General features: G+C 41.3%; 1 protein-coding gene across 2 annotated transcripts; it reads left to right on the forward strand.

Moving 5' to 3' along the window:
* Positions 1–2,036: 2,036 nt before the first annotated feature.
* LOC112895196 (probable tRNA N6-adenosine threonylcarbamoyltransferase, mitochondrial) lies at positions 2,037–7,704 on the forward strand. 2 transcript variants are annotated; one of them, XR_003229168.1, is made up of 13 exons: positions 2,037–2,391; positions 2,506–2,550; positions 2,736–2,810; positions 2,886–2,982; positions 3,315–3,405; positions 4,069–4,118; positions 4,885–5,075; positions 5,193–5,278; positions 5,667–5,745; positions 5,821–5,904; positions 5,988–6,092; positions 6,332–6,420; positions 7,266–7,682. XR_003229168.1 is itself a non-coding variant. In XM_025963116.1 (13 exons), the coding sequence occupies exons 1-13, from the start codon at positions 2,101–2,103 to the stop codon at positions 7,392–7,394; spliced, it is 1,422 nt and encodes a 473-aa protein (XP_025818901.1). In that variant the 5' UTR covers positions 2,037–2,100; the 3' UTR covers positions 7,395–7,704. The 2 variants fall into 2 exon arrangements, 1 of the variants encoding a protein (XP_025818901.1); XM_025963116.1 differs by having other exon boundaries at positions 5,978–6,092; positions 7,266–7,704.
* The last annotated feature ends 8,040 nt before the right edge of the window (positions 7,705–15,744 follow it).

The raw sequence follows: 15,744 nt of genomic DNA on the forward strand, positions 1-15,744 counted from the left end.
CAATTGGGTGCTGCGTGGTGTTCGTGGGCTTCCACTGGTTGCAATTGTAGAATTCATCATCCGCGGGTGTACCGATTACTTTAGGGATCGGTTCACTAAAAATCAGACATTCATGCAAGATCCAGACAGATATTTTGGGAAAATGCTGACAGAATATATGACTAAGAAGGCAGCTAGCGTCCGGCTACACCACGTACGGCAATGTGGTACACAGGAGCTCAAGTTTGAGGTATCTCCTAAAGACAGAGCGCGACGTGGCATGAGACGTCAAACTCCTGTAAAGGAGTGCATTCTCAAATTTGATGGAACTTGTTGTTGCTTATGCATGAGGCCAAAGTTGTTGCATGTACCGTGTTCTCATGTAATGGCTGCTTGTGCGGATATTCGACATCCTGTCAATATATATGTTTCCCATTACTTCAGAAAGGAGACAATTGCCAGCATCTGGCAGTATGAGATCTATGGGTTCCGTTTGGTTGGATCGTTCACTGAGACAGCGAATCCTGTTATATATATTCCAGACCCAAGATCAGCACGGGTTAAGAGAGGGCGCCGTCAGACACGGCGTATTCATATAGTAGGGTTTATGTCCGGGGCTTGCCTTTACTGGTGGGGCTGGAGTCAAGGATGTTAGTATTATTATATTTCGAACTTTGGTTCGGGGCTTCAGATAATCCCTTGGTGATGTTCACTTTGTCTTTAGAAGCATCCTCTGCAGACTCCTGGGAGATCTCGTAGGTACCGTCTACGGAAGTAGTCATATCTACATGCAATGCAACATTACATTCAAAGTGTGCACATAAAACTATTTTATTTCATGCTAAAATTGCAATTCAACACTCATTTAACATACCACTCACATAAAAGGGTATTTTTGTAATTATAGAAAAACCTAGGGTTGTTTTTGCAAAATGTAATTGGATAAGGGGTAACTTCAAAATAAGTGAAGGGTGGTTTTGTAAACACGTTTTTCTTACTTTATCCCTATAAAAAAATAATAAAATAATATAAAAATATGTATATATTCAAAAGTTTCATTTGAAATGTATGTGTTGAAAAGTGTAAAAAGGTGAATTGTAAAAGTAACTTTCAAAGTTACTAAAGGTTAAAGTGTAAAAAGGTACAAGTCTATCCAGTCATTATCCTGCAGTGCATGTAATCAGATTGGACACACGTATAAACGTTGTCCAAACAATGATGCTGGCCCCAGTTCTGCTGAAGCTAGCCCTACAGGTGATGCTACAGATGGAAGACCTCCGGTTGCATCAAGGAGTGGGAGACGTCGCCGATCGAGTGCTACTACGTCATCAGGCATCATTTAGTTGTAATTTTATTTGAACGTTATTTGCTCATGTGTAATATTTGCCGCGTTGAGTTTGTATTAGATCTGTATGTGTATTTGTAATATTTGCCGCATTGACTAAAGACATATCAGTATTTGTGTTTGTAATTATAACTGTGACTTGGCATTTGTATATTTAAATTTGTTTGTTATCATATTATTTTATTTTTAATGGCTTCATGTATCGTACTATTCTAATATTAGGATTCTACGTTGCAAAACGTTATCGTTTAACCATCTTCGTACGAGTTTTAGATACCGTAATCTTCTTCGTAAAATTGAATTAAAATTTTATATGCATACATAAGAGTATGGCGAATAAATCTTGTATTTGAAAAAGGTCTGAATTTTAAATAGTTCGTGAAACATAAATTCCAAGAAAATATAACAAAAATCATAAGCAGGGGCACCTCCCGCCCACTGGCCGGGCGGGAGGCCTGCCTCAGGGACCTCTTCGCGAATAAGAAATTTTTATCGCGAAGAGGTCCTCGGTAGGGGCCTCGAAATTTTTTTGGACCTCCCGCCCGCTGGGTGGGCGGGAGGTCCCCGGCCCCACGCCTCCCGTCCGATCAACGGGCGGGAGGTACCTATTTTCCGAATTTTTCCCATCCGGCTCCCTTTTTCGAATTTTATTTTTTTATTCCTTTTTAAAAAAAGCTCCACAACTTTTGAGGGGTTGATTCTTCCGATTTCAAATCCGGAAATCCCATCTCGGCCTTGGTTGGGAGTCAGCCACCACCGGAGCGGAGCCGGAGGGAATGGCGGCCACTCTTCTCCCGACCTTATCGCCGCCCGTTTCCCGCGCCGCCGCCGCTTTCCTCCTCCTCCGCCGAGCACCAGCAAAGCCTTTCTCCTGTCTTCGTCCTCCCCCAACTCTACGCCGCTTTCTCGCTTCCGCCTCCTCGTCCTCTCCAGCAACCCCTCCCCCTGCCCTCCGCCCCCTTTCCACCGTGGCGTCTTCCTCCACCGCTGCTCGCGCCGTTCCAGCCCGCCGCGACCTCCTAATGCTCGGTATCGAGACAAGCTGCGACGACACTGCGGCCGCTGTGGTACTAATGCTTGCTTCCTCTTCTCCTGTCGATTTTACCTGCGGCGGAGGCGTGGAGAACCCTTTATGTTTTTGTGCTGAGCTGCCTCGTTGCTGTTTGTCTGGCTGCTTGCAGGTTAGAGGCGACGGGGAGATCCTTAGCCAAGTGGTGTCTTCCCAAGTAAGCCATTTTCTAGCACAATTTTATTAATTTTATTTCTACATTCGGACCTCTTATTCCGGTTTAAATTTGAGCCTGTCTTCCTATGCAACATGACAATCAGTAGCATATATTAGAAGGGAAACGTTTGTGCATTGCTGACCAGGTCTGCTTTTCTGTGTCTTTTCGTTGGCCAACATTTGAAGGCGGATTTGCTTGCAAGGTATGGGGGTGTTGCTCCGAAGATGGCCGAGGAAGCTCATGCTCTTGTGATTGACCAGGTGTGGTTTCTTAGATCGACAGAGGTTCTACAGCCTATTGAGGCTCTGGTATTTATGTACTTAATTTGTGCCCAGGTTGTTCAAAAGGCCCTTGATGATGCAAAATTGTCAGGAAGTGATCTTTCTGCTGTTGCTGTTACCGTTGGACCAGGACTTAGTCTATGCCTTAGAGGTATGGATGTACCTCCTCTTCGATAATTGGGATGTTGACATATCTGTTCACTAGATACCGATTTACTACAGTTTTTAGGTGTGCACATGATCCAAATGAGCTGAATTTGATCAGACTAGAAACTCATCGTTCAATTATAGATCTGCATTGGTTCTGTCATTCTGGAGAACTTTTGACGTGCTTGGAACTTCCATGATATTAAGTGACGTGCAATGTGCCAGACTTCAGGATAAATACTAGCATGCCTGTTCATAAAGTCTAGTCTCTTGTTGCTGTCTCCATGATCCATTTGGTTTTTTCTTTGTTAATGCAATTGCATGTCTAAACTGCAGTTGGTGTTCACAAAGCGAGACAAGTAGCAAAATCATTTGGCTTGCCTATTGTTGGAGTTCATCATATGGAAGCACATGCATTAGTTTCCAGGTATTTAACTGATAGGGCCCTTTGCTGTTCAATTAACCTTGATCTTAAAATAGATCTGTTAGGCTTTGGCTTTCTTTTACTATATGCCGTGCGAGTTGTTTTGATAATTCGTCATCAAATGGAAGAAGGTTTTGTTTTCAAGAATAAAGGATAGTGAGTTTGTTTCAAGTCATTTGTTGTAATTGTTATAAATTCATGCTTTTGTTGACATTTTTATTTTGGTTTTACATCAAAATTTGCACATCTGTTTAGACTATAGACATCGCTACCTCTTGGCTTGGCATCCTTCTATAGTGCCAATTAAACTATGCTGTTATAGTAGCATAAGCTAAGAGCAAATGATTTTTTTTATATTAAAACTTCAAAGTTTGAACCAATTTTCAACCAATGTAAAAATATTTACTTTTGTGTAATATAGGAGCAGATTTGTACCTATAAACTATCTACTTCTCGATGCCACATCATTCACCTATTGGCTAATAGGTGTCTTGTAGTGAATGAAAGAAACAAAACTCAAAGCTAAATTACTTAGAGCATGATAAACATGTTTATGCCAATGATAACATTTTACAAACTTAAACAAAATATTGCATTATATTTCACCATAATTGTAACTGTATGCATGCACTGTACTCGCAGTTAATGTTGTTTGATCCTTGTCAGGCTAGTGAACAAGGACCTTGATTTCCCATTTTTGGCTCTTCTAATTTCAGGTACATGCTAATCACAGTACTATGTATCAACCTTATATGCTACTATTTTCTTAATTTTCCCTGGATCAATAGGTCTTGATAAGATTCTCAACAACTTTGCAATTGGGATTAGTTTCCTAGGATTTTCAGCCAGGACCCAGCTGAAAAAAATAAAACAAAAAAAATGGAACATACACTTGATAACTTAAACCAACCTGCCTATGAGAATTGTGGCAAGCTGTGGCTACCAATCATACAAGCCCATGCCACATTCAATATTCAACACACTAAAAGCATAATTGCATTTTTCCACCTGCTACAACATGGAATAATTACCATATTTTGCTAATCTTATGTGTGTTAGTACCACTAAGTGATTTTTAATTATCATATTTTGCTGCTCTTCTGTGCATTAACACAGAATAATTGGGTCTCTTGATTTTCAATGCCTTTTAATTTACCACATCTTAGCTACTTCCTTTTGCACCATATTCACTACTTGAAATGCTTCCTTCTTATTCCAATATATTAATTGATTTCTATCTTATGCCCCACACTGCTGTTCAAATTATTGAAATGAAATGTTTGTGACAGATGATTTTTGTCAATTACAGAATGAATCTTGTGCCTGTTGGCAAAGGGCATGTAAATCAATGCAGCATAAGTTCCTTAAGCATATATGCTAAGCTGGCAGAAAAGCTAGTGTAATAATCAGGACAGAAGAAATATCCTTGATTCCTTAATTCTCTCTTATGTCTTAAGCTATCTAACAAGCTAATCTGTTCAGGAGGACACAATCTTCTTGTTCTTGCTCATAGCCTTGGGCAATACGTTCAACTGGGGACTACTATAGATGATGCGATTGGTGAGGCATATGACAAAACAGCAAGATGGTTGGGCCTTGATATGCGAAAAGGTGGGGGTCCTGCTCTTGAAGAGCTTGCTCTAGATGGTGATCCAGATGCTGTTAAGTTCAGAGTAAGTCTGCTGATATAGATTTTTCTGAACTGAGATATAGCTAAATGTTGTTATCCATTTGTTAATATTCTTAGCTAAATGATGTGATTGGTTACAGTTTTTCTTGTATACTTTCAGGTTCCAATGCGACAACATAAAGATTGCAATTTTTCTTATGCTGGTCTGAAGACTCAAGTCCGACTGGCAATTGAATCTATGAATTTGTAAGCACATACTATCCCATCTCACTGGTCTTAGTCCCTGTGTCCTCTCCGTTTTCCATAATATGAACAGGCTTTCTGTTGGTTCCGGTAGAATCATCCACTTAATATTCTTTGAGAAAGTAGTATTTGGTACTTTCTTTATACCTCAAGTTCAAAGTTCTAAACTGACAGAATTTGAGCTGCTAAATGCACATTTGTAAATTCTCTTTTATGCTTAAGGGATAGTTGTTTCAAGTAGCATCAAAACCTGTGCAAGCAATCATGTACAAAGTTTGGTAACTTGGTTTTAAAATATGGGAAGTTCTTCATCTTTTTCAGAAAACATTTGTAGTTTACATGGTAACAGTTTTAATTCATTAACTGATCTGTCACTTTTAAACTGTGGTAGAAGCACAGATGATATTCCCATTTTGTCTGCATCAGAGGAAGACAGACAATCAAGGGCAAATATTGCTGCCTCTTTCCAGGTTCTACACAATGGACAATATATTCAATGTTTACCGAGGATTTCGATCTTTTCCTGATAATTTTGACCTATGCAGCGAGTTGCTGTGTTACATTTGGAAGAAAGATGCCAACGAGCAGTTGAATGGGCATTGAAGATTGAACCTTCCATCAAATACTTTGTAATCTAGATATCTTGATGATGGTTAAATCTGTTTAACTCATCCAGTATGTGGACTGATCCAATAATTAAAGGTTGTTTCAGGGGGTGTCGCATCAAACAAGTATGTTAGAAGTCGCCTGAATCAAGTTGCTGATAATAACAGCCTACAACTTGTATCTCCTCCTCCAAGCCTTTGTACTGACAATGGTACGAGTTAATTGAAAAGTCTTAGTAACTTAGTACGATAAAATTGTCTTGTATTTAAAAGCAGTTACCATACCAACTCATTGCAGTTCTTTGTTTTTCACTGTAGACCCTATAATGTACTATTCTATCTCTTTTTTGTGTCATATTGAAGTATGTGGCCTTAGCTGTCTTTACCACTTTATTCTTAATTCGTTTTCCTGAGCAATAACCAGTTATATTATGTTGCTGCATTTGCGTAGGCGTCATGATTGCTTGGACTGGGATTGAGCACTTTGTTGTGGGAAGATTTGAGGACCCACCTGCTGATGATGAGCCTGATGATATGCAGGTCTGCCACTTGGCTTGCATTTTATTCCTGCGAAGTTTCTGTGCTCATTGTTTAAGTGTGACTAGTATTTAGGAGTACTTCGTGTTCTTTCATTTATACTGGCTGGCTTAAGCAGGCCCTTTTGTTTTCTCTCTTATGTTTTTTTCTATGTTTATTTACTCACGGTTTGAAGCATAGGGCTGTTTAACATCCTTACACCATAACCACCAAAGTAAACAAGTTGTAGCCACGGTAAATTATTTCTTTTTTCTATCATGACACCGCTAGCCTCTCTGAATTTTTTGAACTTTGTATAGTTGGGCTGCAACCAAGCAGTAGCTTGGTAGAGTTCTAGTTGTGATGCCACCCACTTGAGTCCTTGAGGTCTTGTGAGTACCTCCCTAAAGGGTCAGTACTCACCTCTTAAGACAAGGGGACATCTCTCCCCATGATAGTATAATCGGGCCTTTTTGTCAACTTCAAGGAAAAAAAGACAAGTGTCAAACAAACAGCAATCCAGTTGTCATGCAAGTGGGATATAGTTCTTGAAGTTGTTTTGAAATTTTGACTCCAATTACAGTTCCACGCTGCCTTATTTATCCCCAATAACTGCATTTGGCTCTACTGTTCAAGCAAGATAATCTGATGTCATGTAGATCAGCACTGTCAAAACTATAACATCTAATTTCTTTAATTAAATGGCATCATGTCTTGTTGTTTTGACTTCAAAGCCTGTTTCTTATTCCTATTTTTCATGATCTACGTCCCTATTGTCTTAGCAGTGGAGAATCTGAAACTGATGCTGCAAAAATTTTCATGATCTACGTCCCTATTTTCTTTGCCTGATCAGCTCTTGTGTGGTACAGTATGAGCTGCGGCCAAGATGGCCTCTTGGTGAGGAATATTCAGAAGGAAGAAGTGTTGCACGATCATTGAAGACCGCTCGTGTCCATCCATCACTAACGTCAATGATACAGGGCTCTCTTCAAAAGTAGTTCAGTTGGAACCAACTATTGGTCTCTGCTTGTGCAGTTGAGTTCCCCGTATTCTTCCAGTTTTGGGGTTCGCAATCTTCATAGCTGACCGTTAGTTTGTATTCACTGTGAATTGCAGTAACAAGCTGCAAAAGGGCTGAACTGGTTGTTTAGTTGTACATATGACTATATGAGGCAATACGTACAATGATCCAGTTCACTCAGAAGAATATTAACATATTTATTGCATCATGTGTTCTACTATGAAGGCTTTGTAACAAAATCTTGAATTTTGTGTATATTTGTTTAGTCCTTTGGTCTGAACTCATCATCAGCATGTCTTTGCGATGCTATTTGTACATTGGCAACCGAAGTAGTGAAAAGTCGATGACGTGTATTTCTGGAAATCTATTTGAGAACTTTGTTGGTATTTTCCAGGTAAGCGTTTCTCTTGTTTGGAGAAGAAAACAAAGGTGCTGTAGTTCGTCAAGCTGAAGTGAAGTTATTATTGCCTATTCGCTACTGCAGTTGGATTTGCAGCATTGAAGACCGTGGCGTTGAGTTAATCAGGTTGCTTTTGCAGACCTGCAGCTGCTGGTTGTCGAAGTATCCTGCTGGCCCAAGTGACGCGTGGCTTGGTTTAGTGTGTAGTGTGTGTACTGATAGGAGTAGGTGCCAAAATGCATCTGCTCCAGTAGATTCTACTGGGGCCATGTCCTCAAATCCACTGCCACGTGGCGTCTCAGAACATTGGCAGCCTAATGCGTGGCGCTTCAGTGAGCAAGTATTTTAGGTAAACCCATTTTCCCCCCTTTGATTCGTCTCTATCCAGGTCTCAACCACTCATTAGTGGTAGAATTTCTTTTTGACCAGAAAAACTTTCCCTAGAATGTCGAAAGTGCTCTTTCTTTTATCGTTCCGAACATGCCTAATTCGCGCCCAAAGCTTTGCGATGCGCGCCACTGGAGTTATGCTTCGTGAGCAGCGTTGAAGTCAAGTACGACGACTGTTGGGGACGATAAGCTTGAAATGGATAAAACAAAAGGGCAACACCAAACCGAACATTTCGTTTTGCCAAGTGCCTACATGTTGTTAACTTGGGGTGACTACGTACCCCAAACTCTCCGTCTGGAGCTGGACATCGATTCCGTTCTCTTTTGCGTCCACATTTTTGTGAAAAGGCACTAGTACGATGGTGCTGCAAGAACAATTGGGTCGTGACGTGTGGACTGATATTTGTCGTGTGGCACTGCCGCTCCCGTTACGTGTCTCGTGCTGCCTGCCGGGGCAGAGATACCAACAGGTGTTGAAAGGGGATCTGCTTTTAATTTTTCAAAAAAGAAAAGAAAAGAAAAGGGAAGGAAAGGAAGGGATCGGAGGAAGAGAGCAAAGCATTCTGCGCGCCTGCTCAGCGCAGTGTTGGTCCCGAGTACCTTAGCTCCGTTCTTATCGCCACACTTTTCCACTGCCTTTTGGGGCAGAAAGCGCCTCAGGACCTGCGTGCATAGGACGCGGTGGATGATGAGCTTGCAAGGTGGATCAGTTTGCCTCTTTAATCCCTTTGCCTTGTGGGTATGCACGATTGCAATTTGCGAGCTTCCTTTTCTCTTTCACTGCCGGAGCTGGTTCCTGATCCGCTAAAACATCGGTTACTCTTGCCATGCTAGTGGTGTGTAGATGTGGCAGTCGGTATTCGGAATCCGATTTTTTTATTCACTGGCTTCGAAAGTGTTGCAATACATTTACATTAGCAAGTATTATAATAGGCTGAATGCTGAGAGGGAGGAGAGAAAGAAGGAGCGGACTGAACTTACAGCCGACTTCGATATAAATTAAAAGTTTTAAGAGAAATATATATTAGCGATGAAAAGCTAACTATTATACGAATAAGTTGTGAAATAGGCTGAAAAATCCTTACAACCGGTTATATTATTAATCTTATTCTAGTACCAGTACGAACGCGCAGCTTGCTAAAGCCATCCAGCTGTAGCTACAGGCTCGGGGCACGCACGACCACGCGTTGCCCAAGCAGAGCGCCACCATTTCTCACGTCGCATCCCGAGTAGTCGTAGGTGAGCTGCGTGCTGACGACCATCGCGTCCCGGCGGCCGCAGGATAGCCAAGTAGCAGTATCTGGCAAACCGTAAGAAAGGGCAGCTCTTCTCGCTCCAGCCACTTGCCCACCTGCCCGCGAGTCATCCGTCAATCGCACCAAGAAACGCGTCGTTGGAAGTAGAAAAGCCACGACGAACCGTCGACGCCGATGAACCGCACGGCCGCTGGATGCGTTTCCGGTGGGCAGCAAGAGCCGGCGGCCGTCGCGGTTTCTCGCACGCCGGCGGCCAACGAGAAACGACCCGCTCCCTCTGCTCGCGCGCGGCAAGGAGACCGCCAGACCGGGAAGGAAGGCAGCGGGGAATTCGCCCACGTTGACTCTTTCTCCGAAAGGTTAAAAAAAAAAAAGGCGGCGTGGATGGCACGCGCCGTCAACTGCCTGCCGCGCGGCGCGGGCGGTCAGGGCCACGTTGTTTTGCCTTGCCGTTCCCCGATTCCCGTTTCATTGCTTCTTCATTCAGTAATCAATCTAACAGATTTGATACGGTTGCCATGCTACCGATCCAAACAACAAAACTTTTTAGGCTAAAATGTTGGCCCAGCCCTGAGTTTAAGTATTGCTAAATTTAGCTTTGCTCATTGGTATCATCAACCAAATACACCCTCATCTTACAACCTTCAATGTCCTTCAATGAGTCAGAGGGCAGGATCTATAACAGAGATATCAAAAGCAGATGTACTTTGTAGAGCCATATGTAAAATCGCATTTTGACTTTTAAACATAAATGTAATTTTTGAAATATAATTCTGGCCAATACCTTTTCAAACATAGCAAAATATAAATATACTTTTATGAAACTATGACCTTATCATTTTCAATCATCTAAATTATATATAAAATACTTCACATATTTAATCGTATGCCCATACTTTATGAAACTATAACTTTATCTGTTTCAGTCATCTAAATTATTGGAAGGAGCAATATTTATGACAATATTATAAAATAGCCATCAACAAGATTATTTGGCTTGGGGCCCAAATAAGTTTAGCTCACTAGAAACCACGTCCCCATACTTTTTGAGATGTTTCTAGATAACAAATATCTAGAATTAAATGAATATTGATATCTCGAAATGTCACAAGCTTGCAGAGTCCTTTTTTATCTGCGCATCTACCTTTGGAGCCTACTTGCTACTAGAGCAGCTTGATCCTAAATGTGGATTATTGCACCACGGAACTATTCTATCGTTTTCTTATGTAAAAGCACACCACTTCTGTCTAATATCTATTTTATAAACATATCTCACGGTCTTCTAAGCATGACATAAATTTTCCTTGGGCAATTTTGCTCCTGGACACTCTATAATGTCGTTTTTTGCACAGGACATTACTCAATCTTGCCTTTACTGCTGGACACCTTTTAAGTATGCATCTTTGTCAATGAACACCGCAGTGATTATAATATTTATTTTGAGAAAAATGGAGGGAGAAAAGTTTCTAAATACCCAAATTACCCCCTTGGCCCCCTCCCCCCGGCGCTTTCCACCCCCCCCCGGTGCACGCTAAGCAGGGGCGCCGCCTCCCCCCCCCCCCCCCCCCCCCCCGCGCGCTCGGCGACGTGGCCGTGCAGCGCTGTGACGCCGCATACTTGAAAGAGTGTCTAGGAGCAAAATTACTTAGTCTTGTGAGCAGCCTACCATTGCAAGGGTATTTTGGTCAGATTACTTATTTTCTCTATCCTTCCAACCAGGAAATTGATATTATAATCACTACAGTATCCATTGGTAAAGGTGCACACTTAAAAGGTGTCCAGCAGCAAAGGCAAGATTGAGTAATGTCCTGTGGCAAAAAACGACATTGTAGAGTGTTCAGGAGCAAAATTGCCAATTTTCCTTGATATGAAACCCAAAGGCCCAACAGAAACAAACCATGCACGCTAGAAAATCAATAACCTGTGGGAGAGGATAATGTGAACTATGATTAGTTGATTTTAAGTTTGTTAATAAGTTATTAAAATATATTTGAAAAAAATGTAACTTAATACTCAACATTGCAATTCAATTCAAAATATCAGAAAGTCTAAATAAAATAGATAGATTGCCAGAAGTCTAAATAAAATAGATAGATTGTCGCATGATGCACCACGCTCAAATATAATGTTATTTGTTTTCATCTGTAATGAATTACTTGTGTATTGAGAAGATCACATGGATGAGTTTGTTATTCTATTTTCCTTAGGGGTCTTCTTTTTTTGAATAGAGGTCGCCCCATTTCCATTACAAGAACGGAAAAAATAAAGTCCAGACGTTGAGAGGGCATGAAAAGGGAAAGTAGCACTAGAGAGCTAACCTGATTCAAGCTAGTACTATAGACTAAGACCTCAGAGACCAACTAGGGATAATTCATCAACTTGGCAATGGCATCAATGTGTATCTCAAGCCACTCGTGGATGATCTTAAACTACTAGTCACCTGTGTTGAGGTTTCGGATCCGTACAAGCAAAAAACCTTCACTCTACGTGGTATGTTGTTTTTTAAGATGTTTCATAGATAAAATAATATATCTAGAATGAAATTGATATTGATATCTCAAAAAGTCACTAGCTTGCAAACTCCTTTTTTATGTGCCCATCTACCTTTGAAGCCTACTTAATACTAGGCTACAAGGGCAGCTTAAATGTGGACCGTTACACCAAGGAACTATTCCACTTGTTTTCTTTTGTAAAAGCACACCACTTCTATCTAATATCTAGTTAATAACCGATCTTGAAATTATGATCTCCCAAGCAGTACGCAAATTGACCTTTTATGAAACCCAAAGGCCCAAAATAAACAAACCATGCGCGTCAGGAAACCCATAAGCTATCATAGAGAATAATGTGAACAATAATTGGTTGACTTTAAGTTTGTTGATTAGTTATTAAAATATATTTGAAAAAAATTAACTCAAATACTCAACATTGCAATTCGGTTGAGATTACGAGAAATTTAAATTAAATAGACAGATTGCAGTGTGATGCCGCACGTTCAAAGATGTTAGTAGTTTTTATCTTTAATAAATTACTTGTGTATTGAGAAAATCGTATGCATGAGTGTAATTATATTTTCCTTAGGGGTCTTTCTTCTTGATGTTTTTTTAAAAAATTATGATATAGAGGTACATAATTTAGCATGGGTAGGCAATCATTTCAAATCAAAGCAATGTCTCATAAAGAAAAAAAATGTGTCATGTCTCCTGCTAATTTTTTGTGTTACGTTTGGAGTTTTATGGGTAGAAAAATTGTATGGAGGAAGTTTTTCAAATGAACGCGGCGATTGGACTAGTAGAAGTTCTTTGTTTAACATATGTTCCACCTGATACTGAGATATAAACATCAATCGACAACACCACTTTGTCTAATCATACCGACTCTAGGGACTTTATATGTAGTTGATAACTATTAAATAACCATTACACCTCCAAAATGGGTGTCGATTTTAACTATACATGGCAGGTTAATTAGCTGCGTAAATAGCCACATGTGGTACAACATTTGTAAGTGAAGCTTGGTCTTTTGCCAGAGTTAGATAACAACACACTATCTGTTACATGGAAGGGAAATTGATTTTTTTAAGTCTTCTAGAAATAAAAGATGATGATATATCAACATACTATTTGTTTTGTGGAATGAAAATATAGTTTTCTACAATTAAGAGATGATTCAGACCAACCTGCAAATCATTATGAGACACAAAGTTGTTGGTCAAATCATTATGAGACACAAAGTTTCTGTAGCTGGTACATAAGTAGCATCAAATTTAAATATTAGTTTGAATCCTCATCTTACTTTGATCATTGATGACGATAGTGAGGAATAAATTGAGTTTTGTTAATTACTTTACTCCTTTATCAATATTGAAAAAATAACAAAAATTATAAAATCTAAACTAAAATTAGTTATGAAAATATAAAAAAATTCAATTAAATGAATATTTATCATCTCATCATTGATCGCAGCATGTTAATCTACATATATGATGAATGTGCATTCCGTTGAACACCCTAAACTCTAGAAGCATTCATATTTTCACAAATTCATATTGGATGCATTCACAATTAAGTATTTTCAGTTCCCAACTCATTTTGATGCATCACAATCGATTGTATACAAGAAAAGCTAAAATTTATTACTGGTTCAAGCAATATATTTGCTCAAAGAAGAAACATTTAATAGCATGTCTATCACATTGACTGGGGGGCCACATATAATTGGACTTGTAGGAGAACTGAGAATTTGAAAGCATAAATTTTTATAAGCATAATTATATGAAGAAAAACTAATTATGTTGTACATTTGTCTGTACCACTCCTCCTAGCCATTTAGGAACAAAAACTTGGAGAAAACAACTTGGAAAACTCATCGTTGGCATGTTCTTATCAAACAAAAAGTTTTGGTAATCTGCCCGCGAATCCATCGGCGATCGATCGCATCAGCAGTGGCGGAGCACTCAATATGGCAAGATGTGGCCGCTGCCATAACTTGATTTTTGTGAGTACCTTCTCTTTTTCATCTTTGTTTTCTCCTGTGTTTTCTTCAACCAAAAAACTGAGGGAGAAATGGAATGTTGCTCTATCAGCACACTGCGCCACACCTTAATTTCAATCCGTCCTCCGCTACTGCGCATCAGGTTATACCAATCCAGCCGCCACCGCCGATGGACCACAGCACGGTGGCGCGCCGGCACGAAGCATTCTTTTCCGGTGGGCACTGGGCTGCAGGAGCCGGAGGCGTTACGACTCAAGCTCGCGGTGGCCAACGGGAAACGACCCGCCCCCCTATGCTCGGCACCTATCGGGCCGTCCCCGTCCACTCGCGACAACGGCAACCACGCGCGCGCACACACCGTCGTCTAACCGGCGAAGGGGCGGCGTCGCGTGCTGCGCGCTCGGGAACCCGCCGGAAGCCAGGGGAAACCGGAAGCGGGCACACGGCCGCCGCCGCCCGCCGCTTTGACTTCGCGGGTTAGGTGGCGTGGAGGGCACGCGCTTTCTTCAGCCTCTGCCCTGTCCCAAGCAAAGCGAGTCAAGCAGCCACCCCACCTCCTCGTCCTTGCGAGGGCCGGTTTGGGACTTCGGGTATTGATTGGGTCAGCGCGGAGCCGTGTTTCTGTTTTTGGGGACTCGTCGCTCGTGAGTCCGAGATACGTCGGACCATGTCCCAACGGCGGGAACTGCACGGCAAGCTGGATCGGAGACTGGAGGGGAACGGGGAGTGATAAGGACAGATCACCATGGATGTACATGTGGTTTGCCTAAGCGCACAATAAGCGGCGAATTCGCCGGAGATGGGAAAACGAGAAAAAAAAAGCATCGTGTATAATTAGGCATTTCTGCATGAAAAACAACGAGATCGGATTGTGGAGATGGGAAAACGAGAAAAAAGCATCGTGCATAAGTGGCAAATTCGAACTTTCCCCTGCTGTAAAACATGCAGAACGTGTGCTTCGACATACGTGTGATTGTAAAAGTCAACGAGAAACAGAATGGAATGCCATGTTAACGATCCACTCAGAATAGCCATATGGATTGATAGCCAGTTTCTTTCAACTTCCACTAATTTTCTTTTTAAAGAAAAGAAAAATAAATTTTGGATATGCCATATAGTGCCTATTTGTGTCTGCGGTTTGGACATTGTCCAAACTTGTTTTATTTTTCTTTTACTGCTAACACCAGGAAAGGAAAACATGAAGCTATTTTTAGAGAGAATTAGATCTGTACCATTAAAAGGTGTAAATTTTAGAAAAATACCATCGAAATTTGAACTATAGAAAAGTACCATCAAAAGAATGCTCCATTATAGTCTTTTAGCATATCTGTTATCTTCACGTTACTTGCCCTCGTTTCAGCAACATAGCAGCTCCACCCACTCAAAGGAAAAAAGAAAAAAAAAACATAACAGCTCCACATCCTCCGCGTTCTCCTCAGTCCTCAGCCACTGCTTGCCGCCTCAGCCACTGGCTCTGGCTCTCACCATCTGGCGCCACCAAGCCCGACGCTGCGCCATTGCCAGCGCCCGTCGGCTCCGATGCCGCAGCCACTCGAGAAGCCGCTCCCGGACGACTGCTGCGGGCAGCGGCTGCATGCGCTGCGCCTGGGGCATCTACTTCAACGAGCTCGACGCGTACGACAAGGCCCTCGCCTAGGGGCGAAGCTAGAGGAGAAAATATGGATGAAGTCTTTACTATCATGCACTGAGATGTTTGCCTTTAAAAAATAGTGACGAACTATAATTTTTACTGAGTTTTTAGAAATTCATCGGGGTCGCCGGACCCGG

The sequence above is a fragment of the Panicum hallii genome, chromosome 5, assembly GCF_002211085.1.
Source record: "Panicum hallii strain FIL2 chromosome 5, PHallii_v3.1, whole genome shotgun sequence".
Classification (NCBI taxonomy): Eukaryota; Viridiplantae; Streptophyta; class Magnoliopsida; order Poales; family Poaceae; genus Panicum; species Panicum hallii.

Coding starts and splice junctions, on each gene's coding strand:
- LOC112895196 (XM_025963116.1), top strand. CDS start 2,101: ATGGCGGCCACTCTTCTCCCGACCTTATCGCCGCCCGTTTCCCGCGCC. Junction 5,076..5,192: donor CAGATGCTGTTAAGTTCAGA/GTAAGTCTGCTG, acceptor GTATACTTTCAG/GTTCCAATGCGACAACATAA. Junction 5,746..5,820: donor ATATTGCTGCCTCTTTCCAG/GTTCTACACAAT, acceptor TGACCTATGCAG/CGAGTTGCTGTGTTACATTT.